General features: G+C 39.5%; 1 protein-coding gene across 1 annotated transcript in view; it reads left to right on the top strand.

Annotated features, from left to right (window-relative positions):
- KIAA0319L (KIAA0319 like) overlaps nt 1-26,428 on the top strand; it is a 336,519-nt gene that overhangs the window by 170,864 nt on the left and 139,227 nt on the right. Inside the window, exon 6 of the mRNA XM_053706996.1 lies at nt 21,049-21,150. Coding sequence (XP_053562971.1) covers nt 21,049-21,150 — 102 coding nt within the window. The remainder of the gene's footprint in view (nt 1-21,048; nt 21,151-26,428) is intronic.

Raw genomic sequence — 26,428 nt, 5'->3', positions numbered from 1 at the left:
GGGAGAGGACCTCTTAAACCTGAGAACTGCCTTGCTGCCAGGCAGAAGATGAGGTAGGTGCTAACTTTATTTCTGGGGGCAGAAAACTCAGGATAAGTTTGGGCACTTTATTTTTCTATATCCGGACCTCATGCTAATAATGGTAAGATTCTCCTAGCGTACTTGGGGTTACTATGGCAGTATGAATTGTGACTCTCTCTCCCGGCGGTTCTCATAACTAATAGTAGCCGACCGGGAGATTTGATACGGGGAACGAGTGCTCAGTGAGAGATTCACAATGATGTCCTGTAATGCGAACTCAATGTAAGGGGGCTTCACTGTTAGATTGGCAAGCAGGCTAAGCAAACTTCCTTACTGAGACTGCTCTGTTGGTTATTTCTCCCGGTGGCTCAACTTATTAAAAGAATAATGACGACCTGGAGATGACTATAGATACGCCCACGGGGGGCTGGGCTTGTGTGTGGGCTGTACTGCATGCTTTACGTTTAGAGTACACAGGGCTAAGCAACTACTTAAACTAGGAGCTCTGCACAGTTTTTTATTTCTCCCGGTGGCTCAATTTAACAAAATAATGATGGCGACCGGGATATGTTTTCTGACACACCCACGGGGCTTATGTGTGTGCTGCAATACGAATCTGCACAGTTTGTTATTTCTCCCGGTGTTCAATTTAACAAAATAATGATGGTGACTGGGAGCTGTTTTTTGACATGCCCACATGGCTTATGTGTGTGCTACGATACAGAGTATGAACTCAGTGTGACGGTGCTTCATGTTTACAATTAAATAGGGTTAAGCAGTTACCTAATCTAAGAATCTGCGCAGTTTGTTATTTCTCCCGGGGGCTCAATTTAACAAATAGAGGCGAACGGGAGATGACTTTTAAAACGCCCACGAGGGGCGGAGCTTGTTTGGCGCCAATTTAGTTGCACATTCCTTTACTAGATTTCCGGTTACGGAAGGAGCAGGGTATCTTAGTCAGAGGGTGTTCAGTTTAGTAGAAGCACCTCTTTCTTGAGTTTCTGGTTATCAGAATGACCTGCAATTTTCTGTCAGTTTTTGTGCTTGAATGACAGCGTTTCAGCTGAGCCACGAATTTGAGCAGAGGGGCTGACAGACACCTCAACTGTGTCAAGCTGAGGTGTAGAGGGGGTTTGCTGTACTTATCTGCCTTTTGTTTTCTAGTCAGCCATTTCTGCCAATTTAAATAAAACCGTTAATCTTTCAGATTTAAAGAGACAGTAACGATCAAAATTGTTAAGTTGTTTATTTGATTCTCATCCCTATGTGAATCCTATGAGACCCTAAAAAATGTCTCCCTATGTTTTTGGAACAATGTCGCACTACCAATTCCCTTTTTTATTCATTATGTTGTAAAGTGAACTTTCCTTAGGGGATAGAGAATTTTTTCCTCAAAAAAAAAAAAAAAAAAAGGAATTTTGGTAGCCACACATACAGTGCCCTGCGCTTCCTCGCAAACTCCTTCTGGAGTTGCTTTGCAAACATCGCTTCTATAGAGTCATTAGAGATAACTGTTGCATTATCTGCTTTTCCAATGCTAAGCAGGGAATACGCTTGATGAAGTGTATTTAATTCTGAATGTTTCTTCCCTGAAGACTGAAGGAGGAAGATACTTCAGTAGCATATGGAGGGAAAATCTCAGACTCCATCTGGGTTGTACCTTTATCTGCTACTGAAGTTGTTTATTTCACTTTGTTCTTGAACACCTCTGTTTGCTACCTAAGGAGTTTCTAATGATTCTAACATATTTGGGGTAGTCAATCCTAATCAGTAGAGTTAAACTAAACACGTATTGTTGGTACCAGAAAGATAGGGTACCCCTTTTTTTTCTCTCCATTTCCTAACTTTAATGGATGCTTCCTATGTCAGACTCTATGGAGGAGTCTTGGCGGACGGTTCCCTAGGGGGTAAAAGAAGGTAGTACACTATGGTTTTCAATGACTTCCTGCAGTGGTAGTATCACTAGTGTGGAAACATAATGGGTTAATGTTCTGTCTATCTCTAGGGACAGACACTCCCCTGAAGAATATCCATGACTGGATAGGGTCATTGATGTTATCCATCCTTTTTTTCTGCAGATGCTTGCCTTCAGTGAGAGTCAAGATTTCAGGCTTCCTATATTGACCCGCAGTGCCTTAGGGTTAAGATCCGGGTCTGCGGATGTCTCATTTGAGTCATTGACGGTGATATCTCTGATATTACGGAAATATAAAGTGGACATCAGAGTAATTTTCTTTCCTTGCAAGTTTCAAGGAATATCCTTCTACTCCCTTTTCCAGGTCCAAGTCTACATGGAGGCCCACTTCCGATCTGAGACCGGATCTTGTGGGGGGCAGTCTTTCAATCTGCGTTCAAACAAGTTGCAACTGGAGTTTAAGATTTTTCCTCCCAGGAACAGCTTCGGCCTTCAGGATTTTCTACAGTCCAGACAGAAGGAGAGGCGTTTTTTTGCACTTGTATGGAACTTCTCTGACCTAGGAGTGATAGTTTCTCTTCCAAGGCAGGATTGAGGTCTGGGTTTCTATTCCGTTCTGTTCGTGGTTCCCAAGAGGGAACTGTCAGTCTAATTTTATTCATAAGTTTTTTCAAGATGGTAACTATTCATTCCATTCTTCCTTGGGTCCAAGAGGGTCAATTCATGACAACCATGGAATAAAGGATGTGTTCCTATATATTCTTATGTTCAAGGATGACCACAAGTTTCTAAGGTTTGCCTTTTTAGTCAAACACTTCCTATTTGGGGCTCTTCCCCTTCGCTGTTGGTGGTGCTTCAGTTAAAAGGCATTGCAGTGGTGCCCTATCTGGACGTCATCCTGGTCCAGGCGCCATCCTTTCAACAAGCAAGATTCCTTTTCGACATTGTGGTCTTCCGTCCTGCGATCTCTTGGTTGGAAGGTTAATTTGACAGATACGGATAGGGTATAGCGCTAGACCAAAATCCTACTTAGCCTCACTAAAGGTTATTGTCTCCTCCCTAGACAATAGAGAATTAAGAATGTAAAATCAGTGGATATAGGAGGCGCTATAGAGCCGTAGGATATATAGATATAAATAAATGTAAAATTCACTGTATCGTGACCAGTTAAAACATTCAAAAAATTAAAAATCCAAAATTCCAATGACCCTTAAGGGATACGTTAAAATACTATTTATGTGCAAAATCTGTGATAAAAAATCGGTGATAATTAAAAATAAAGGAAAATATCTACGTATATATATATATATATATATATATATATATATATATATAGGCATCCAACATGAAAAGCACTCACCGGGTCTTATCCAGCAAAAATCTTTTTAATATGTGACGTTTCGGGGTTGCCCCCGTCCTCAGACAACAGTTACAGGTATATACATTTACTCACCTTATATACACAAACAAACCCGCTCCCAAGTGTGATCCCGCCGGCGGCGTACCGGAAGTGAGTTGCCGCGCGTAGAGCCCTACGTCACCGGTTACCATAGCAACCAGGACGCCACCCGGCGGAATCCTAGTTAAAAAATTGGAAACATAAAAAGTGCATTATACAGAATGGCTGTAGGAATAGATGTCTGCTAGCAAAACAATCTGTCATGATATCCTGCTAGTCTTAAATACCAAAAACGGGGAAATGATTTTTTCTTTATCCTAACACCGTAACTAACAGCAGGAGCTATATGGATTACTTAATATATATTCTATTAGGGCTTCTGGCCACTAAATCTACAGCAAAACAAACTATGTGAGTCCATGCATCTAGGTTCAGAAAAAACAAAAAACAAACAAAGCATAAATAAATATAGAAAACAAAAAATAACCAAATAAGCCATAAACAATATATAGAATTAAATAAAAAGACAAACCAAAGAACGTGAAAAAAGTGAAAAAATATAATAAATAAAACAAAAACAAAAAACGAAAACAAATATTAAAAAAGTTAAAAAATATATAAAGGTATAAAAGCAGGAGAAGAAACAAAAAAAGAAAAGGAAAAAAGAGAGAAGAACCAAGAGACATGTAACAAGAGGGTATCAGAAAGAGGTATCCTACAAAAAGCAATGCCAATCTAAGTTGACATTCAGGCCCCTGGGGGCCATGGTGCCAAGATTGTAAATCCATTTGGATTCACGCTGTAGTAGTATTCTACCCCTGTCACCCCCTCTAGTAAGAGGGGGCACATGATCAATGATAATATATTTTAGATCAGCAACTGAATGTTTTAATAGGGCAAAATGCCTGGCCACTGGTTGGTCAGAGTCACCACGATCAATAGCTGCTCTTATTGCTGATCTGTGGTTGGCCATTCTTGTACGAAGGTCGTCCACAGTTTTTCCCACATAGAACAAACCGCATACACAGTGTAACAAATACACTATGTATTTGGTTGTACATGTGACCCGATGTCTGATGCTGTAAGTCCTATTTTTGTAGGGATGTCTGAACACTTTACCAGTTGTTAGTCCATTGCATGTTGTACATCCTAAGCAGCGATAACAGCCAGGTTTAGATTGCAACCAGGTCTCTTTCATATAACTCCCCCTGGGATCCGTCTTGACAAGTTGGTCTCTTAAAGACCTCGCTCTCCGATATCCCATTCTAGGTGGTGCTGTCCCCTCAAACGGTAGATCCGGGTCTGAAGATATAAGAGACCAGTGTTTGCGTATACTCTCCGCTATGGTTGGTTTATCAACATCAAATGTTGTGGAGAACGTCATTCTATTATCTTCCAAAGATGTTTCCTTGTAAATCAGTAGATCCTCCTGTTGTAGCTTCAATGTATCCATCTTCTGTATTATTAGATCTTGTTTATGGTACCCCCTCTGGATGAAACGTGATTCCATAATATGCATTTGTTGTTCCCGAAGATCAGCCATGGTATTGTTCCTTGCTGTTCTCTTGAATTGCGATAGAGGAAGAGCACGTTTGAGGGCTGGAGGATGGCAGCTATGGGCATGTAGTAAAGAATTACGGTCTGTTTCTTTTGTATATAGTGTCGTGCACAGTCGACCTTCTTTCTTAAAAATTCTCAGGTCCAAAAAATCCACACTCGAGTTGTTGTACGTCAGTTTGAATTTAATATTTGGATGTGCTGCATTGACACTTGTAAACCATACTAGTAAATCTTCCTCTGTACCATGCCATATCAGGAAAAGATCATCTATATACCTTTTATAATGGGAAATTCTGTCATCCTGGAATAATGTTGTTCCTTTCGTTTCGAATTCTGCCATGAACAGGTTGGCATATGTGGGTGCCACATTTGACCCCATGGCGGTCCCCGCAATTTGCAGGTAAAATTCTTTCTCGAAACGAAAGTAATTCATCTCCAAGCATGCTGATAAGAGTTCCTGGATTGCATCAATAGGTGGACCCACATATGGATATTTGGCCAATTGTCTACATACTGCCACTATCCCCTCATTGTGAGGTATTATTGTATATAAGCTGGTCACGTCCATAGTGACCAGCAAGGTATCCCCTTGTATATCAGTGATGGTGCTGAGTATTCTTATCATTGCACTTGAATCCAGGAGGAAAGAATCCATACTCCTAACCAGTGGTTGGAGTATATTGTCCAAATAGATAGCAATTGGCTGAAGCAGTGAGCCTATAGCCGAGACTATAGGTCTCCCTGGGGGGGTTTTCATATCCTTGTGGATCTTTGGTAGAGTATAGATTACAGGTACTCTTGGATGTTGTACTGTCATAAAACCCAGGGCGTCACCATCTATATAGCTGGTCTCATGCAAGTGTTGAAGCATGTTGTCAAGTTTTCTTTTATATATACTTGTGGGATCACCTCTGAGTTTTGTGTAGGTATCTTTATCCATCAATTGTCGTATAATTTCAGCCCTGTAATTAGTATAGTTTTGAACGACAATGGCACCCCCTTTGTCCGCTTCCCTTAGAATTATGGAAGTGTTGTTTTGTAGGTCAATGAGGGCGCTTCTTTCGTCTTTGGTCAGATTGTGTCTATACCGACTCTTTCTTTGATGTGACCTTAGAGTATCCTGTTGTACCATCCTGGAGAAGGTTCTTATAGAAGGGTTATAGCTTGTAGGGTCAAATTTACTTTTCTCTTTGAATATCTTTTTCGGTTGTTCTTGATAATCCTTGAAGTATTCTTTTAGTCTCAAATTCCTTGAGAACTTCTGGATATCTATAAATAGTCCAAAGTCATCACACTTGACAGTTGGTATAAATGACAAGCCCTTATTTAAAACCCTTCTCTCATTCTCGGTTAGTACATGATTACTTAGATTGACAACTAGGTCCTCCTTGGCCGGCCTCTCCTGGGGGGTCTGGGCGGTAGACTTGAACCCCCCCCGCCTTGTGTGGTTCCTCGTCCTTCCCCGTTTTTTGATCTAGTTGTCATACCACTTCTGTAGTCATTATGCATCTGTGTAGTGGTACCGGTCGTCGTATTGCCATCAGAGTCAGTGCTATTGCCTGAGCTGTCCACTGTATCCATAGGTCTTCTTCTATTGTATCTGTGGCGCCATTGTCTATTTGTGCGATATTGTGCTCTTTCATCGGGACCCAATTGCCATCTATAGACACTCTTATTTTTATAGTCGTTGGTCACGTCTTCTAGTTTGCGATTTTTGAATGTAATCAGCTCGTCCTCATACTTTTTTATATCCTCTTTTAGTTTGCCAAGCCAATTTTGTTCCCTCTCAGCTTCCAATACCGGCATATATTGGTCCTCATATTTGGATATTTCTATCTTACTTACTTCCAGAAGCCTGGAAACCTCCTGTATTACAAGTAATATCAGGTCTAGGGAGCACTTATTGAGTATATTACACCATTTAATGCAAAAATCAGGATTGTTCCTGCCTATCGTTGGGACATTCCTGATGCGGAAGCCCCTAGGAATGAATTTCTTACGGTGATACTCAGATAAGTATGCTCCATGTAATGCATAGTCAATATCTTTTTTCTTCATTTTGGCCAGTTTCTCATAAACATTTTTTGTTTGTTCTATAATGGCCCTCTGGGGTATTGCTGCAAAACGTATGCGAGATGCATCTTCTTCAGTAAAAAAGAATTCCTCTGCACCTTTTATTTCTTCCCCCAGATTCAATTCCTGTGTTGTTTCAATCCCCTCAGCCATGATGTATCAAAAAATCTTCAATTATTGGTCAATGCACAGTGTCCATAAAAACAAAGAAAATATGAAAATCCTCAGGAGTCACAGTCTGTATCTCAATATCAGCCGGGTGCTAATACAATAAAAATACAATATCCCAAGAGGTAGCAGCACTCACGGTAACACAGTCCTTTATTTAGCCTGCCCGGGGTGCTTTAAAGTAACAATATAGGCATCCAACATGAAAAGCACTCACCGGGTCTTATCCAGCAAAAATCTTTTTAATATGTGACGTTTCGGGGTTGCCCCCGTCCTCAGACAACAGTTACAGGTATATACATTTACTCACCTTATATACACAAACAAACCCGCTCCCAAGTGTGATCCCGCCGGCGGCGTACCGGAAGTGAGTTGCCGCGCGTAGAGCCCTACGTCACCGGTTACCATAGCAACCAGGACGCCACCCGGCGGAATCCTAGTTAAAAAATTGGAAACATAAAAAGTGCATTATACAGAATGGCTGTAGGAATAGATGTCTGCTAGCAAAACAATCTGTCATGATATCCTGCTAGTCTTAAATACCAAAAACGGGGAAATGATTTTTTCTTTATCCTAACACCGTAACTAACAGCAGGAGCTATATGGATTACTTAATATATATTCTATTAGGGCTTCTGGCCACTAAATCTACAGCAAAACAAACTATGTGAGTCCATGCATCTAGGTTCAGAAAAAACAAAAAACAAACAAAGCATAAATAAATATAGAAAACAAAAAATAACCAAATAAGCCATAAACAATATATAGAATTAAATAAAAAGACAAACCAAAGAACGTGAAAAAAGTGAAAAAATATAATAAATAAAACAAAAACAAAAAACGAAAACAAATATTAAAAAAGTTAAAAAATATATAAAGGTATAAAAGCAGGAGAAGAAACAAAAAAAGAAAAGGAAAAAAGAGAGAAGAACCAAGAGACATGTAACAAGAGGGTATCAGAAAGAGGTATCCTACAAAAAGCAATGCCAATCTAAGTTGACATTCAGGCCCCTGGGGGCCATGGTGCCAAGATTGTAAATCCATTTGGATTCACGCTGTAGTAGTATTCTACCCCTGTCACCCCCTCTAGTAAGAGGGGGCACATGATCAATGATAATATATTTTAGATCAGCAACTGAATGTTTTAATAGGGCAAAATGCCTGGCCACTGGTTGGTCAGAGTCACCACGATCAATAGCTGCTCTTATTGCTGATCTGTGGTTGGCCATTCTTGTACGAAGGTCGTCCACAGTTTTTCCCACATAGAACAAACCGCATACACAGTGTAACAAATACACTATGTATTTGGTTGTACATGTGACCCGATGTCTGATGCTGTAAGTCCTATTTTTGTAGGGATGTCTGAACACTTTACCAGTTGTTAGTCCATTGCATGTTGTACATCCTAAGCAGCGATAACAGCCAGGTTTAGATTGCAACCAGGTCTCTTTCATATAACTCCCCCTGGGATCCGTCTTGACAAGTTGGTCTCTTAAAGACCTCGCTCTCCGATATCCCATTCTAGGTGGTGCTGTCCCCTCAAACGGTAGATCCGGGTCTGAAGATATAAGAGACCAGTGTTTGCGTATACTCTCCGCTATGGTTGGTTTATCAACATCAAATGTTGTGGAGAACGTCATTCTATTATCTTCCAAAGATGTTTCCTTGTAAATCAATACTGATTTACAAGGAAACATCTTTGGAAGATAATAGAATGACGTTCTCCACAACATTTGATGTTGATAAACCAACCATAGCGGAGAGTATACGCAAACACTGGTCTCTTATATCTTCAGACCCGGATCTACCGTTTGAGGGGACAGCACCACCTAGAATGGGATATCGGAGAGCGAGGTCTTTAAGAGACCAACTTGTCAAGACGGATCCCAGGGGGAGTTATATGAAAGAGACCTGGTTGCAATCTAAACCTGGCTGTTATCGCTGCTTAGGATGTACAACATGCAATGGACTAACAACTGGTAAAGTGTTCAGACATCCCTACAAAAATAGGACTTACAGCATCAGACATCGGGTCACATGTACAACCAAATACATAGTGTATTTGTTACACTGTGTATGCGGTTTGTTCTATGTGGGAAAAACTGTGGACGACCTTCGTACAAGAATGGCCAACCACAGATCAGCAATAAGAGCAGCTATTGATCGTGGTGACTCTGACCAACCAGTGGCCAGGCATTTTGCCCTATTAAAACATTCAGTTGCTGATCTAAAATATATTATCATTGATCATGTGCCCCCTCTTACTAGAGGGGGTGACAGGGGTAGAATACTACTACAGCGTGAATCCAAATGGATTTACAATCTTGGCACCATGGCCCCCAGGGGCCTGAATGTCAACTTAGATTGGCATTGCTTTTTGTAGGATACCTCTTTCTGATACCCTCTTGTTACATGTCTCTTGGTTCTTCTCTCTTTTTTCCTTTTCTTTTTTTGTTTCTTCTCCTGCTTTTATACCTTTATATATTTTTTAACTTTTTTAATATTTGTTTTCGTTTTTTGTTTTTGTTTTATTTATTATATTTTTTCACTTTTTTCACGTTCTTTGGTTTGTCTTTTTATTTAATTCTATATATTGTTTATGGCTTATTTGGTTATTTTTTGTTTTCTATATTTATTTATGCTTTGTTTGTTTTTTGTTTTTTCTGAACCTAGATGCATGGACTCACATAGTTTGTTTTGCTGTAGATTTAGTGGCCAGAAGCCCTAATAGAATATATATTAAGTAATCCATATAGCTCCTGCTGTTAGTTACGGTGTTAGGATAAAGAAAAAATCATTTCCCCGTTTTTGGTATTTAAGACTAGCAGGATATCATGACAGATTGTTTTGCTAGCAGACATCTATTCCTACAGCCATTCTGTATAATGCACTTTTTATGTTTCCAATTTTTTAACTAGGATTCCGCCGGGTGGCGTCCTGGTTGCTATGGTAACCGGTGACGTAGGGCTCTACGCGCGGCAACTCACTTCCGGTACGCCGCCGGCGGGATCACACTTGGGAGCGGGTTTGTTTGTGTATATAAGGTGAGTAAATGTATATACCTGTAACTGTTGTCTGAGGACGGGGGCAACCCCGAAACGTCACATATTAAAAAGATTTTTGCTGGATAAGACCCGGTGAGTGCTTTTCATGTTGGATGCCTATATTGTTACTTTAAAGCACCCCGGGCAGGCTAAATAAAGGACTGTGTTACCGTGAGTGCTGCTACCTCTTGGGATATTGTATTTTTATTGTATTAGCACCCGGCTGATATTGAGATACAGACTGTGACTCCTGAGGATTTTCATATTTTCTTTGTTTTTATGGACACTGTGCATTGACCAATAATTGAAGATTTTTTGATACATCATGGCTGAGGGGATTGAAACAACACAGGAATTGAATCTGGGGGAAGAAATAAAAGGTGCAGAGGAATTCTTTTTTACTGAAGAAGATGCATCTCGCATACGTTTTGCAGCAATACCCCAGAGGGCCATTATAGAACAAACAAAAAATGTTTATGAGAAACTGGCCAAAATGAAGAAAAAAGATATTGACTATGCATTACATGGAGCATACTTATCTGAGTATCACCGTAAGAAATTCATTCCTAGGGGCTTCCGCATCAGGAATGTCCCAACGATAGGCAGGAACAATCCTGATTTTTGCATTAAATGGTGTAATATACTCAATAAGTGCTCCCTAGACCTGATATTACTTGTAATACAGGAGGTTTCCAGGCTTCTGGAAGTAAGTAAGATAGAAATATCCAAATATGAGGACCAATATATGCCGGTATTGGAAGCTGAGAGGGAACAAAATTGGCTTGGCAAACTAAAAGAGGATATAAAAAAGTATGAGGACGAGCTGATTACATTCAAAAATCGCAAACTAGAAGACGTGACCAACGACTATAAAAATAAGAGTGTCTATAGATGGCAATTGGGTCCCGATGAAAGAGCACAATATCGCACAAATAGACAATGGCGCCACAGATACAATAGAAGAAGACCTATGGATACAGTGGACAGCTCAGGCAATAGCACTGACTCTGATGGCAATACGACGACCGGTACCACTACACAGATGCATAATGACTACAGAAGTGGTATGACAACTAGATCAAAAAACGGGGAAGGACGAGGAACCACACAAGGCGGGGGGGGTTCAAGTCTACCGCCCAGACCCCCCAGGAGAGGCCGGCCAAGGAGGACCTAGTTGTCAATCTAAGTAATCATGTACTAACCGAGAATGAGAGAAGGGTTTTAAATAAGGGCTTGTCATTTATACCAACTGTCAAGTGTGATGACTTTGGACTATTTATAGATATCCAGAAGTTCTCAAGGAATTTGAGACTAAAAGAATACTTCAAGGATTATCAAGAACAACCGAAAAAGATATTCAAAGAGAAAAGTAAATTTGACCCTACAAGCTATAACCCTTCTATAAGAACCTTCTCCAGGATGGTACAACAGGATACTCTAAGGTCACATCAAAGAAAGAGTCGGTATAGACACAATCTGACCAAAGACGAAAGAAGCGCCCTCATTGACCTACAAAACAACACTTCCATAATTCTAAGGGAAGCGGACAAAGGGGGTGCCATTGTCGTTCAAAACTATACTAATTACAGGGCTGAAATTATACGACAATTGATGGATAAAGATACCTACACAAAACTCAGAGGTGATCCCACAAGTATATATAAAAGAAAACTTGACAACATGCTTCAACACTTGCATGAGACCAGCTATATAGATGGTGACGCCCTGGGTTTTATGACAGTACAACATCCAAGAGTACCTGTAATCTATACTCTACCAAAGATCCACAAGGATATGAAAACCCCCCCAGGGAGACCTATAGTCTCGGCTATAGGCTCACTGCTTCAGCCAATTGCTATCTATTTGGACAATATACTCCAACCACTGGTTAGGAGTATGGATTCTTTCCTCCTGGATTCAAGTGCAATGATAAGAATACTCAGCACCATCACTGATATACAAGGGGATACCTTGCTGGTCACTATGGACGTGACCAGCTTATATACAATAATACCTCACAATGAGGGGATAGTGGCAGTATGTAGACAATTGGCCAAATATCCATATGTGGGTCCACCTATTGATGCAATCCAGGAACTCTTATCAGCATGCTTGGAGATGAATTACTTTCGTTTCGAGAAAGAATTTTACCTGCAAATTGCGGGGACCGCCATGGGGTCAAATGTGGCACCCACATATGCCAACCTGTTCATGGCAGAATTCGAAACGAAAGGAACAACATTATTCCAGGATGACAGAATTTCCCATTATAAAAGGTATATAGATGATCTTTTCCTGATATGGCATGGTACAGAGGAAGATTTACTAGTATGGTTTACAAGTGTCAATGCAGCACATCCAAATATTAAATTCAAACTGACGTACAACAACTCGAGTGTGGATTTTTTGGACCTGAGAATTTTTAAGAAAGAAGGTCGACTGTGCACGACACTATATACAAAAGAAACAGACCGTAATTCTTTACTACATGCCCATAGCTGCCATCCTCCAGCCCTCAAACGTGCTCTTCCTCTATCGCAATTCAAGAGAACAGCAAGGAACAATACCATGGCTGATCTTCGGGAACAACAAATGCATATTATGGAATCACGTTTCATCCAGAGGGGGTACCATAAACAAGATCTAATAATACAGAAGATGGATACATTGAAGCTACAACAGGAGGATCTACTGATTTACAAGGAAACATCTTTGGAAGATAATAGAATGACGTTCTCCACAACATTTGATGTTGATAAACCAACCATAGCGGAGAGTATACGCAAACACTGGTCTCTTATATCTTCAGACCCGGATCTACCGTTTGAGGGGACAGCACCACCTAGAATGGGATATCGGAGAGCGAGGTCTTTAAGAGACCAACTTGTCAAGACGGATCCCAGGGGGAGTTATATGAAAGAGACCTGGTTGCAATCTAAACCTGGCTGTTATCGCTGCTTAGGATGTACAACATGCAATGGACTAACAACTGGTAAAGTGTTCAGACATCCCTACAAAAATAGGACTTACAGCATCAGACATCGGGTCACATGTACAACCAAATACATAGTGTATTTGTTACACTGTGTATGCGGTTTGTTCTATGTGGGAAAAACTGTGGACGACCTTCGTACAAGAATGGCCAACCACAGATCAGCAATAAGAGCAGCTATTGATCGTGGTGACTCTGACCAACCAGTGGCCAGGCATTTTGCCCTATTAAAACATTCAGTTGCTGATCTAAAATATATTATCATTGATCATGTGCCCCCTCTTACTAGAGGGGGTGACAGGGGTAGAATACTACTACAGCGTGAATCCAAATGGATTTACAATCTTGGCACCATGGCCCCCAGGGGCCTGAATGTCAACTTAGATTGGCATTGCTTTTTGTAGGATACCTCTTTCTGATACCCTCTTGTTACATGTCTCTTGGTTCTTCTCTCTTTTTTCCTTTTCTTTTTTTGTTTCTTCTCCTGCTTTTATACCTTTATATATTTTTTAACTTTTTTAATATTTGTTTTCGTTTTTTGTTTTTGTTTTATTTATTATATTTTTTCACTTTTTTCACGTTCTTTGGTTTGTCTTTTTATTTAATTCTATATATTGTTTATGGCTTATTTGGTTATTTTTTGTTTTCTATATTTATTTATGCTTTGTTTGTTTTTTGTTTTTTCTGAACCTAGATGCATGGACTCACATAGTTTGTTTTGCTGTAGATTTAGTGGCCAGAAGCCCTAATAGAATATATATTAAGTAATCCATATAGCTCCTGCTGTTAGTTACGGTGTTAGGATAAAGAAAAAATCATTTCCCCGTTTTTGGTATTTAAGACTAGCAGGATATCATGACAGATTGTTTTGCTAGCAGACATCTATTCCTACAGCCATTCTGTATAATGCACTTTTTATGTTTCCAATTTTTTAACTAGGATTCCGCCGGGTGGCGTCCTGGTTGCTATGGTAACCGGTGACGTAGGGCTCTACGCGCGGCAACTCACTTCCGGTACGCCGCCGGCGGGATCACACTTGGGAGCGGGTTTGTTTGTGTATATAAGGTGAGTAAATGTATATACCTGTAACTGTTGTCTGAGGACGGGGGCAACCCCGAAACGTCACATATTAAAAAGATTTTTGCTGGATAAGACCCGGTGAGTGCTTTTCATGTTGGATGCCTATATTGTTACTTTAAAGCACCCCGGGCAGGCTAAATAAAGGACTGTGTTACCGTGAGTGCTGCTACCTCTTGGGATATTATATATATATATATATATAAAAACAATTTATCCAAGTGAAAAATCAAAGTGAAATAAATGCAGTATCAAAGTGCAATCAATGATCAAGTGACAATAATTAGTAAAACACAGATGTGATATTTAATAAGTCAATGCATAAAAGGTTGACACAAACAATCCATATAACAATCAATCATACATAAAATAAAGTAAAACCGGTTAAACATACACACACTATACATAACCCCTCAGATTCCCCAAATCAAATGGGGCTGGCGGAGAACACCTATAATGACTGTGTTCTAATCTTGGTGTTAGTAGTTCAAGGGGATCCCCCAAAGAAGATGGTCCGGAATGACAATGTGGGTTTAATTATTGTAAATCCAAAGATATAAATGTTAATGTTTCTGAATGGTGCCGTTATATCCCCAGTCTTATTTGGTCACAAATAAAAGCCCACAATGGTATAGAGCTCCTTCCTTAATGTTCTCTTAGTTAAAGGCAATCAAGTATTTATAACTTAGCCGGGAGGCTCTCCTACCTTCTTACAAGTGTCTGCCAGCGATCTCATACCTGGCCCGACACTCCGGCTGCTCCTTTAGATGTCTGCTCAGCGAAAATCCTGTGAGTGACGTCACCCGGTTCCGGATCCTAGGTGACCACTTGCGCAAGTGTTTGTTTCCACAGGATGTCCTCTGTACGTCAGGGTACAGAGAGTTCACTTCAGCTTCGGTCCTCCAAATAATCGCAAACAGTAGCAGGTAAGTCCTCTACGCGTTTCAACCCCTTCTGGGTCTTTTTCAAGATGCTACTTCCTGCAACCTTTCCCCTTAAATCCACTCTCTGCACAGGTGATTCGCTATTGCTACAACACCTTTCCGCAGGTAACTGTTTCCTCCATGGACAAACACCATCCAAAAGCCTTTTTCAAGATGCTACTTCCTGCAACCTTTGCCCTTAAATCCACTCTCTGCACAGGTGATTCGCTATTGCTACAACACCTTTCCGCAGGTAACTGTTTCCTCCATGGACAAACACCATCCAAAAGCCTTTTTTGGATGGTGTTTGTCCATGGAGGAAACAGTTACCTGCGGAAAGGTGTTGTAGCAATAGCGAATCACCTGTGCAGAGAGTGGATTTAAGGGCAAAGGTTGCAGGAAGTAGCATCTTGAAAAAGACCCAGAAGGGGTTGAAACGCGTAGAGGACTTACCTGCTACTGTTTGAGATTATTTGGAGGACCGAAGCTGAAGTGAACTCTCTGTACCCTGACGTACACAGGACATCCTGTGGAAACAAACACTTGCGCAAGTGGTCACCTAGGATCCGGAACCGGGTGACGTCACTCACGGGATTTTCGCTGAGCAGACATCTAAAGGAGCAGCCGGAGTGTCGGGCCAGGAAAGGAGATCGCTGGCAGACACTTGTAAGAAGGTAGGAGAGCCTCCCGGCTAAGTTATAAATACTTGATTGCCTTTAACTAAGAGAACATTAAGGAAGGAGCTCTATACCATTGTGGGCTTTTATTTGTGACCAAATAAGACTGGGGATATAACGGCACCATTCAGAAACATTAACATTTATATCTTTGGATTTACAATAATTAAACCCACATTGTCATTCCGGACCATCTTCTTTGGGGGATCCCCTTGAACTACTAACACCAAGATTAGAACACAGTCATTATAGGTGTTCTCCGCCAGCTCCATTTGATTTGGGGAATCTGAGGGGTTATGTATAGTGTGTATGTTTAACCGGTTTTACTTTATTTTATGTATGATTGATTGTTATATGGATTGTTTGTGTCAACCTTTTATGCATTGACTTATTAAATATCACATCTGTGTTTTACTAATTATTGTCACTTGATCATTGATTGCACTTTGATTTTTCACTTGGATAAATTGTTTTTATATATATATATATATATACGTAGATATTTTCCTTTATTTTTAATTATCACCGATTTTTTATCACAGATTTTGCACATAAATGGTATTTTAACGTATCCCTTAAGGGTCATTGGAATTTTGGATTTTTAATTTTTTGAATGTTTTAACTGGTCACGATACAGTGAATTTTACATTTATTTATATCTATATATCCTACGGCTCTATAGCGCCTCCTATATCCACTGATTTTACATTCTTAATTCTGGAAGGTTAATTTGGAAAAGGAGCTGCGTAGTTCCAATCTCAAGGGTATTTTGTTTAGGAACATTAAATTCCCTACCGAGGTAGTTTTTTCTGACAGAGGTCAGGAATTTACAGATTTTGATTCTGATTTAGTTCTGCAGTCCTCTCCTTGGCTATCAGTGGCTCAGTACAGGAGATTATGCGGTTTTGTCTCCTCAAATAATACAGATGCAGGAGTCAAGGGTTTCTTTTTCATGGGGGTTGTCTTTGGATTATCTCTCCCAGGGAACCTGCTTCGCAGTCCTTCCTGGGTGATTATGATGACAGATGCCAGCTTCTAGGATGGGGAGCAGTCTGGAGCTCCCTATAGACTCAGGGAGTCTGGACTCAGTCTGAGTCTGTTCTAACCATAATCATTCTGGAGCTGAGAGCGATCTTCAATGTTTTTCGGACTTGACCCCAGTTAGCCTGGTTCCAAGTTATCAGTTTTCAGTCGGGCAACATATCTTCAGTGTCTTACGTCTATCATCAGGGAGGAACGAGGAGTTTCTTAGCGATGATAGAGGTAACCTAAATTATTCCGGGGGCGGGAGCCCACTTTGCGGTCTGTCGGGTGGATTCCTGGGAGGCGGACTTCCTGAGCAGACAGATCTTTCATCTGAGGGAGTGGGATCTCCATCCGGAAGTGTTTTCCAGTCTGATTCTCAGATGTGGTCAGCCGACATTCGATCTCATTGCATCTCAGAATGCCAAACTTCCGAGGCTCGGGTCAAGGTTCAGGGACCCTCAGGTAGTATTGAAGTTGCCCTGGCTGCGCCTTGGATCTTCAGTTTAGCATACCTATTTCTTCTGTTGGCTCTTCTCCCTAGAGTCATTGCTGGAATCAAGCAGGAGTGGTCCTCTGGGATACTCGTTGCACCAGCTTGGCCTCTCAGGATTTGGTATGCGGATCTGGTGGACATGTCAACTCTGCCACCTTGGAAACGTCAGTTGAGGAGGGATTTTCTACTTCATGGACCCTTTTTTCATCCTAATATAGTTTCTCTGGAGCTAACTGCTTGGAGATTGAATGCTTAATTTTATCTAAGTGGGGGTTTTTCTGACTCGGTCATAGAGACTATGATTCAGGCTCGTAAGCCTGTAACTAGAAAGATTTTCCTTGACATTTGGCATAAATCTCTATTAGTACAAAATCTAAGGGCTACTCGTGGAGTAGAGATATGATTCCTAGAGTTTTGTCTTTTCTGCAAGAGGGTTTGGAGAAGGGATTATCAACATCCCTAAGAGGGTCAAATTTAGGCATTATCTTTTTTGTTACATTAACGTCTGGCGGATGTCCCAGATGTACTCTCTTTTTGTCAGGCCTTGGTCAGGATCAGGCCTGTATTCAAACCAGTTACTCCTCCATGGAGTCTTCAGGTTTCTTTAAGGGGCTCCGTTTGAGCCCAGCATTCCTTAGATATTAAGTGTTATCTTGGAAAGTTTTATTTCCTGTTGCTATTCCTTCTGCTCGGAGAGTGTCTGAGCTCTCGGCATTTCAGTATGAGTCTCCTTATCTTTTATTCCATTCAGATAAGGTAGTTTTTACGTACTAAGTTAGGATTTTTTCCTAAGGATTGTTTCTGATTGGAACATTAATCAGGAGATTGTTGTTCCTTCTTTGTGTCCTAATCCTTCTTTCAGAAAGAACGTCTTTGCACAATTTGGACGGGGTCCGTGCTTTAAAGTTTTACTTGCAGACGACTAAGGACTTTCGTCAGTCTTCTTCTTTTGTTTGTGGTTTTCTCAGGAAAACGTAAGGGACAGAAAGCTATGGCTACTTCTTTTTCTTTTTGGCTGAAGAGTATCATATGTTTCGCATATGAGACTGCTGGACAGGAGCCTCCTGAGAGAGTTTCGGCTCGTTCCACGAGGGCTGTTGCTTCTTCATGGGAATACAAAAATGAAGCCTCTGTGGAACAGATTTGCAAGGCTGCTACTTGGTCCTTTCTTTGCACTTTTTCAAAGTTTTACAAATTTTGACTTTTTTGCCTCAGCTGCGGCTATTTTTTTGGAAGAAAGGTTCTTCAAGCAGTGGTGCCTTCCGTTTAGGTTCCCTGTCTTTTTCCTCCCGTATCATCTGTGTACTCTAGCTTGGGTATTGAATCCCATTAGTAATTAAGATGATTCGTGGACTCATTGTGTCTTAAAAAAGAAAAGAAAATGTATGCTTACCTGATAAATTTATTTCTTTTTTGACACAATGAGTCCACGGCCCGCCCTGTACTTATTGACAGGTTGTGGATTATTGTAAACTTCGGACACCTCTACACCTTGGCTTTTCCTTTCTCTTCCTAACTTTGGTCAAATGACTGGAGTGGGAGGGAAGGGAGGAGCTATTTAACAGCTCTGCTGTGGTGCTCTTTGCCTCCTCCTGCTGACCAGGAGGTGAATATCCCATTAGTAATTAAGATGATCCGTGGACTCATCATGTCAAAAAAGAAATAAATTTATCAGGTAAGCATAGATTTTCTTTCTTTTGAGATGTGAGTGCAAATCCACCCTGACTGTTCTATATATATATATATATATATATATATATATATACAGGTAGCCCTCAGTTTACGCCGGGGTTAGGTTCCAGAAGGAATGGTTGTAAATTGAAACTGTTGTAAATTGAAACCCAGTTTATAATGTAAGTCAAAGGGAAGTGAGGGAGATAGGTTCCAGGCCCCTCTCAAAATTGTAATAAGAAACACCTAATACATCATTTTTAAAGCTTTGAAATGAAGACTTTACATGCTAAACAGCATTATAAACCTAATAAAATAATCACACAACACAGAATATATAATTAAACTAAGTTAAATGAACATAAACATTTGCTAAACAGCATTATAAACCTAATAAAATAATCACACAACATAGACTTCACTTGCATTTTTCTTCAAGCAGTTATTTCTATGCATTCCAATCTGGACTGATTTATAGACAGGAAGATCTTGTTCCTTTGAAATCTGCTCGATGGCTCAGGTCTGGTTAAACTGATTAATTTCAGCTTGCTTGGCTTTACTGCAACACAAGCGGACAGCTCCACCTACTGGCTATTTTAATAAATGCACTGCTTCTCAATGCTTTTCAATAGCAGTCACATGACTGGAAAAAAAGGTTGTTATTCTGAAACGGTGTAAATTGAACCGTTGTAAAACGAGGGCCACCTGTATATATGTATATATATATATATATATATATATATATATATATATACACACCATTTTTTAAAAGACAGGGACCTATTATTTAAATGGCACTAATTTCGGCAAAACAGGGGAGGAGATGGATTTAGGCGTACTTAATAGATAACAAGCTAAAAATAAATGTCCAATGCAAGGCAGTGGCTTCTAATGTCCCTTTAAGCTTGCACAGGTCCCTTGCACCTTGCCTGCACTGCAGCTACCCAATGAAGGATTAGTACTCAAAATAAATAAAGGGCTATACCAACCAACCCCTAGTAGATCAATTAATACCCAATAATTATAGTGTCAGTCTTTCTTTTTATGACAATTTGATTAATCAGTTTAAGAAATGACTAAAATAAAGCTAATGAATCTGCTTTGCTCTTATTTTGTCTGAGAAAACAGTGTATTAAATGGATATAAAACACTTTGTTATATTTAATTTTTGCCCCCTTTTCATATAATGTAACTCTGAAAACTGTGGGTTTTCCAATTTCCACAAGAATTGTACACCAGACTCACTTGTCTAAAACAGCATTATAGTAGCCTATTTATACCATTCCCTAATTGGCCTCAGTAGAGACTTTAAAAGGCTTCTGTTATCTATTTATCTATGTTATTATTTGCTTCTTTTCTTGGTATCCTTTGTTAAAAAACAGCACACCAAGGTAGGCTCAGGAACAGCAATGCACTTCTTGGAGATGCTGATTTGTGGCTGCGCATATCTGCCTGTTACTATTGGATCACCCAATGTGTTCAGCTAGCTCCGATTGCTGCTCTTTTGACAAAAGATACCAAGAGAATGCTGCACATTGGATAATAGAAGTCAACTGGAAAGTTGTTTAAAGTTTAAAGAGTATTCTCTTTTTAAATCATGAAACAACAGTTTTTTATTTCATGTCCCTTTAAAGTCAGCTCCAGAGCATCAATGCACTACTGGGAGCTAGTGGACACATATGACTTGCCAATGACAAGAGGCATAAGTGTGTAGCCAGCAATCACCAGCTAGATCCCAATAGTGCATTGTTGCTCTTAGCCTACCTAAGTTAGCTTTTTAACAAAGAATACGAGAAAACAAAATATATTTGATAATAGAAGTAAATTAAAGCGTTGCTTAAAATGTCATCTATCTAATCCATGAAAGTTTAATTTTGAATTTCATGTCTATTTTAAACACTTTGAGATTGTAATATACGTTTTCAATTATATGTAGCAAAACCTTTATTTTAGCACTAATTTTATTTGTCTGGTATTCAAATATATTTGTCTTATGTTTTCCTCTACAGTCATAAATAAGCTGGTGGTATCAGCAGGAAACAGTGTTGAGGTCACATTGCCAAAAAATGCTGTAGAGCTGAATGCGTTTGTTGTTCCAGAGTCTCCAGAGGGTAAGACTTTTTTTTTATCCACAATGTGTAATTCCTCAGCACAATCAGAGATGTAATATATTGTTTTTGTTACCAGAAAGGCAGATATGCCAGCATTACCTATTCAGAAATATCCCTTCTGTTCATCACATGGCTGTTCTACCTAGCTGCAGGGCACTGTGTTTCTTCCAACACCAAAAGCTACATAATTGATGCAAATTAGCAAAAACAAAACACAAACAAAGAAACAAATAATGAAAACACACACAGATTTTTGTACAAAATTAAGGGACTAGGGGTAGCGGAAATTGTTAATTCATGGATAAATAACTGGATAAAAGACAGGGAGCAGTGTATTGTAGTTAAAGGGCAAGTCAACCCAAAATTTATAAGAACATATTAAAGTGAATGTAAATTTTGATGCTAAAGTGCCCGGTTTTTAAAAATTTGATTAAAAACAGGGGCACTTTAATTCATCAAAATTTACATTTCACTCGTGTTGTGAAAAAATACTTACCTTTTAATCTTCACAGAAGCTCCAGCTTCCTCCGGTCGTCGCAAAGCCTCTTCCTGGGTTTAAAATGAGGAATCTGGCTTCCTCCAATCACTGCGTTGAATTAGACACGGATTCCCCCGGTGGGGGGGGGGAGCCGTGATTGGAGGATGACTGATCCATCATTTCTGACGTCAGAAATGGCTTGCGACGACCGGGGTCAGCTAGAGCTGCTGTCAAGTTTAAAAGGTACGTTTTTTTTTTCACAACAGGAGTGAAATGTAAATTTTGATGAATTAAAGTGCCCCTGTTTTTAATCAAATTTTTAAAAACCGGGCACTTTAGCATCAAAATTTACATTCACTTTAAGTTAAACTGTAACCCACTTTTGCTGCAAATATAGTTTTCTTGTAAAAAGACTTAGTAATTCTCCAGCCAATTTGAAATGGCCGCCTGTCCCCTCCTTTCCCTGACGTCATCCTTAGTGAATATTCAGCTGAAAAGAACATTTCTGTGTCGATTCAGCTTGTGCACGTATTTCACGCATGCGCAATGCATGGTTGTCGGCCAGGGGGTCATTTTAAGAACGGATCCTAAGCTTTACATTCCTGTTTTTCAAATAAAGATAACAAGAGAACAGAGAAAAATTGATAATAGGAGTAAATTAGAAAGTTGCTTAACATTGCATTCTCTAGCTGAATAATTAAAGAGGTAAAAACTGGGTTTAGTATCCCTTTAATGGATCATACTCAGATTTGATAAAAGTAATTAGTGGGGTCCTCCAAGGATCAGTTCTAGGCCCTGATCTTTATAAATGACTTGTGTGTGTATGTATATATATATATATATATATATATATATATATATATATATATAATTTGTATAGAAACTTCAAAGTAAGAATAGGCACTCACAGGTCTTAATTAACATGATTTTATTATTGTTTTTCTTCTGTAAAGTTTCAGTCAACGTTTCGTTTCTCACAGGGACCTTTTTCAAGACTGCTTTCGTGTAGAAGAACAAAAGATATGTTCAGCGGTGTTGAACATATCTTTTGTACTTCTACACGAAAGCAGTCTTGAAAAAGGTCCCTGTGAGGACCGAAACGTAGATTGAAACTTTACTGAAGAAAAAATAATAAAATCATGTTCATTAAGGCCTGTGAGTGTCTCTTCTCACTTTGAAATATATAAATATTTATATATATATATATATATATATATATATATATATATATATATATATATATATATATATATATATTAGAGAACCCAAGGAATTGATCTATATCATTTTAGTATATTTCATGCCACCATTTGGCCGTCAGATGTATGCCAATAGCAGTCATCTAAAAAAAAGTGTTAACAAACATTGGGGTTTTTCACTGGAATTATTTACACACATCTTGTGCACTCATGAGAAAAATGATTGTAAAAGATTCCCTAGGATCCCCTTTATTGAGAAATATAAGACCTCTTTGGCTTTGCCGTTGGTTTTAGTAATTAGAAGGCCGCTAATTGTAGCTATGCACCACAATTCTTAACAGGGCCTGTTTATTGTTGCATAACAGAATGATTTCTAAAAAATTACCCCAAAAACTATGTATGTGTGTGAATATATATAATATATATATATATATATATATATATATATATAATCTTCATATAAAGCACTCACTGGACTTTGGTCATCTTAAGCAAATTCTTTTTATTGTAATGTTTCGGGATACAAACAATCCCTTCTTTTTCTGATTGTTTGTATCCCGTAACGTTGCAACAAAAAGAATTTGCTTAAGATGACCAAAGTCCAGTGAGTGCTTTAGATGACGTTCTATAATAATAAATATATTTATACTATTATATATATATATATATATATATATATATACTGTATGGCCTGTTAGAGAGGTTTGAGGACTGGAATTGAAAACCCCTGATCTAGGCCGATTACTATATTTCATGCTAACATTTGGCTGTCAGATCTATGCCATAGACAATCATTAAAAAAATCATTAACTTTTTCACAAACTTTGTGTTTCTCACTGAAATTATTTACACATAACTCATACAATCATAAGACAAATGGTTGTTAAAGCTGCTTTAGGATCCCCTTTTTTTCAGAAATAGCAGACATGCAAGGCTTTGCCATTGGTTTCGGTAATTAGAAGGCTACTTATTGCAACTGCACTATATATCCCATTTGTGGCGGTACAATATTGTTCACATCATAATGAAGTTCCGATGCAAACTCTATTAGTAAAAAATTGTATGTATGTTCAGGCAAAGGGTTGATGACTTCTTTTTATATGGTAGGACCTTTTGTTATTTAATTAAGAAAAGTTTGAGTTTTGTCGCTTAAATTATTTGCACACAGCATAGAACTCAACTATTTTCTAAATGGGATATTTCACCAGTATTTGAAAACTGTGTAGTAAATATTGAAACAATCTTTGAGGGAGAGACCAGGGGCGCGATCCGATAAAGATCGTAGTTTGCGGCGCAAGCGAGGGAACCCCCGCCGCCCGCAGTTTCAGCTCGCAACTCGAGCTATCCTATATACGGCGCCGTAAGTCTCACAAACCAGCGATGTCCAGAAATCTGCGTAAGTACAAATTTCTGGAGTCGCCAGTGACTTACGGCACTTTTGAAACTGCCGGCGCCTACAAAACCTGACTAAAGTTATAAAATCACCCGTACTGTCTAACACGCCTCCCAAACATAGCCCGACACGTCTAACCCTCTATCTGCTATCCCCCCTCACTATCCTAACAATAAAATATGTATTAACCCCTAAACCGCCGCTCCCGGACCCCGCCGCCAGCTATATTAAATCTATAACCCCCTAATGTGAGCCACTACCCCGCCGCCATCTATCTAACCTACCCCCTAAAGTGAGCCCCCTACTCCGCCACCATCTATCTTACCTACCCCCTAAAGTGAGCCCCTTACACCGCTGCCATCTATTTTAAAAATATTAACCCCTAATTTAATCCCCCTACACCGCCGCCAGCTATATTAACCCTAATTATATTAGGGTTAATATAGTTAATATAGTTATTATATTATATATATATTAACTATATTAACCCTAATTATATTAGGGTTAATATAGTTAATATCGTTATTATATTATATATATATTAAGTATAATAACCCTATCTAACTCTAACATCCCTAACTAAATTCTTATTAAAATAAATCTAATTAATATTATTAATTAAAATATTCCTATTTAAATCTAAATACCTATAAAATAAACCCTAAGATAGCTACAATATAATTTAATAATTACATTGTAGCTATTTTAGGGTTTATATTTATTTTACAGGTAACTTGGTATTTATTTTAGCTAGGTACAATAGCTATTAAATAGTTAACAACTATTAAAATAATTACCAATTTACCTGTAAAATAAATCCTAACCTAAGTTACAAATACACCTACACTATCAATAAATTAAATAAACTACAAATATCTAAACTAAAATACAATAAAATAATCTAAACTAAATTACAAAAAAAACAAACACTAAATTACAAAAAAATAAAAAAAAGATTACAAGATATTTAAGCTAATTACACCTATTCTAAGCCCCCTAATAAAATAATAAAGCCCCCCAAAATAAAAAAAATTCCCTACCCTATTCTAAATTAAAAAAGTTCAAAGCTCTTTTACCTTACCAGCCCTTAAAAGGGCCTTTTGCGGGGCATGCCCGAAAGAATTCTGCTCTTTTGCTTGTAAAATAAAAACACAATACCACCACCCACATACCCCTATTCTAAACCCACCCAAACCCCCCTTAAAAAAACCTAACACTACCCCCTGAAGATCTCCCTACCTTGTCTTCACCCAGCCGGGCTGAACTCTTCATCCGATCCGGGCGATGTCCAATCAAGAGGCAGTGAAGTCTTCTTCCATCCGGGTGATGTCTTCAATCAAGCGGCAGTGAAGTCTTCTTCCATCCACCGATGTCTTCTTCCATCCGCCGATGTCTTCAAGCAAAGCGACATCTTCAATCTTCTTTCTTCGCTCCTCCGCCGCGGAGCATCCATCCGGCACGACGACTTCCCGATGAATGAGGTACCTTTAAATGACGTCATCCAAGATGGCGTCCGTCGAATTCCGATTGGCTCATAGGATTCTATCAGCCAATCGGAATTAAGGTAGAAAAATCTGATTGGCTGATTCAATCAGCCAATCAGATTCAATTTCAATCCGATTGGCTGATTGGTTCAGCCAATCGGATTGTACTTGAATCTGATTTGCTGATTCAATCAGCCAATCAGATTTTTCTACCTTAATTCCGATTGGCTGATAGAATCCTATCAGCCAATCGGAATTTTAGGGGGTAGGTAAGATAGATGGCGGCAGGGTAGGGGCTCACTTTAGAAGGTATGTAGGTTAGATAGATGGCGGCGGGGTAGGGGGCTCACTTTAGGGGGTAGGTAAGATAGATGGCAGCGGGGTAGGGGGCTCACTTTAGGGGGTAGGTAAGATAGATGGCGGCGGGGTAGGGGGCTCACTTTAGGGGGTATGTAAGATAGATGGCTGCGGGGTAGAGGGCTCACTTTAGGGGGTAGGTAAGATAGATGGCGGCGGGGTAGGGGGCTCACTTTAGGGGGTAGGTAAGATAGATGGCGGCGGGGTAGGGGGCTCACTTTAGGGGGTAGGTAAGATAGATGGCAGCGGGGTAGGGGGCTCACTTTAGGGGGTAGGTAAGATAGATGGGGCGGTGTAAGGGACTCACATTAGGGGGTATGTAATGTAGCTTGCGACGGTGTAGGGGGTTATACTTTTAATGTAGGTG

The sequence above is a fragment of the Bombina bombina genome, chromosome 3, assembly GCF_027579735.1.
Source record: "Bombina bombina isolate aBomBom1 chromosome 3, aBomBom1.pri, whole genome shotgun sequence".
NCBI lineage: Eukaryota > Metazoa > Chordata > Amphibia > Anura > Bombinatoridae > Bombina > Bombina bombina.
Note: the sequence above shows the minus strand (reverse complement) of the source record. Positions and strands in the feature narration are given on the sequence as shown.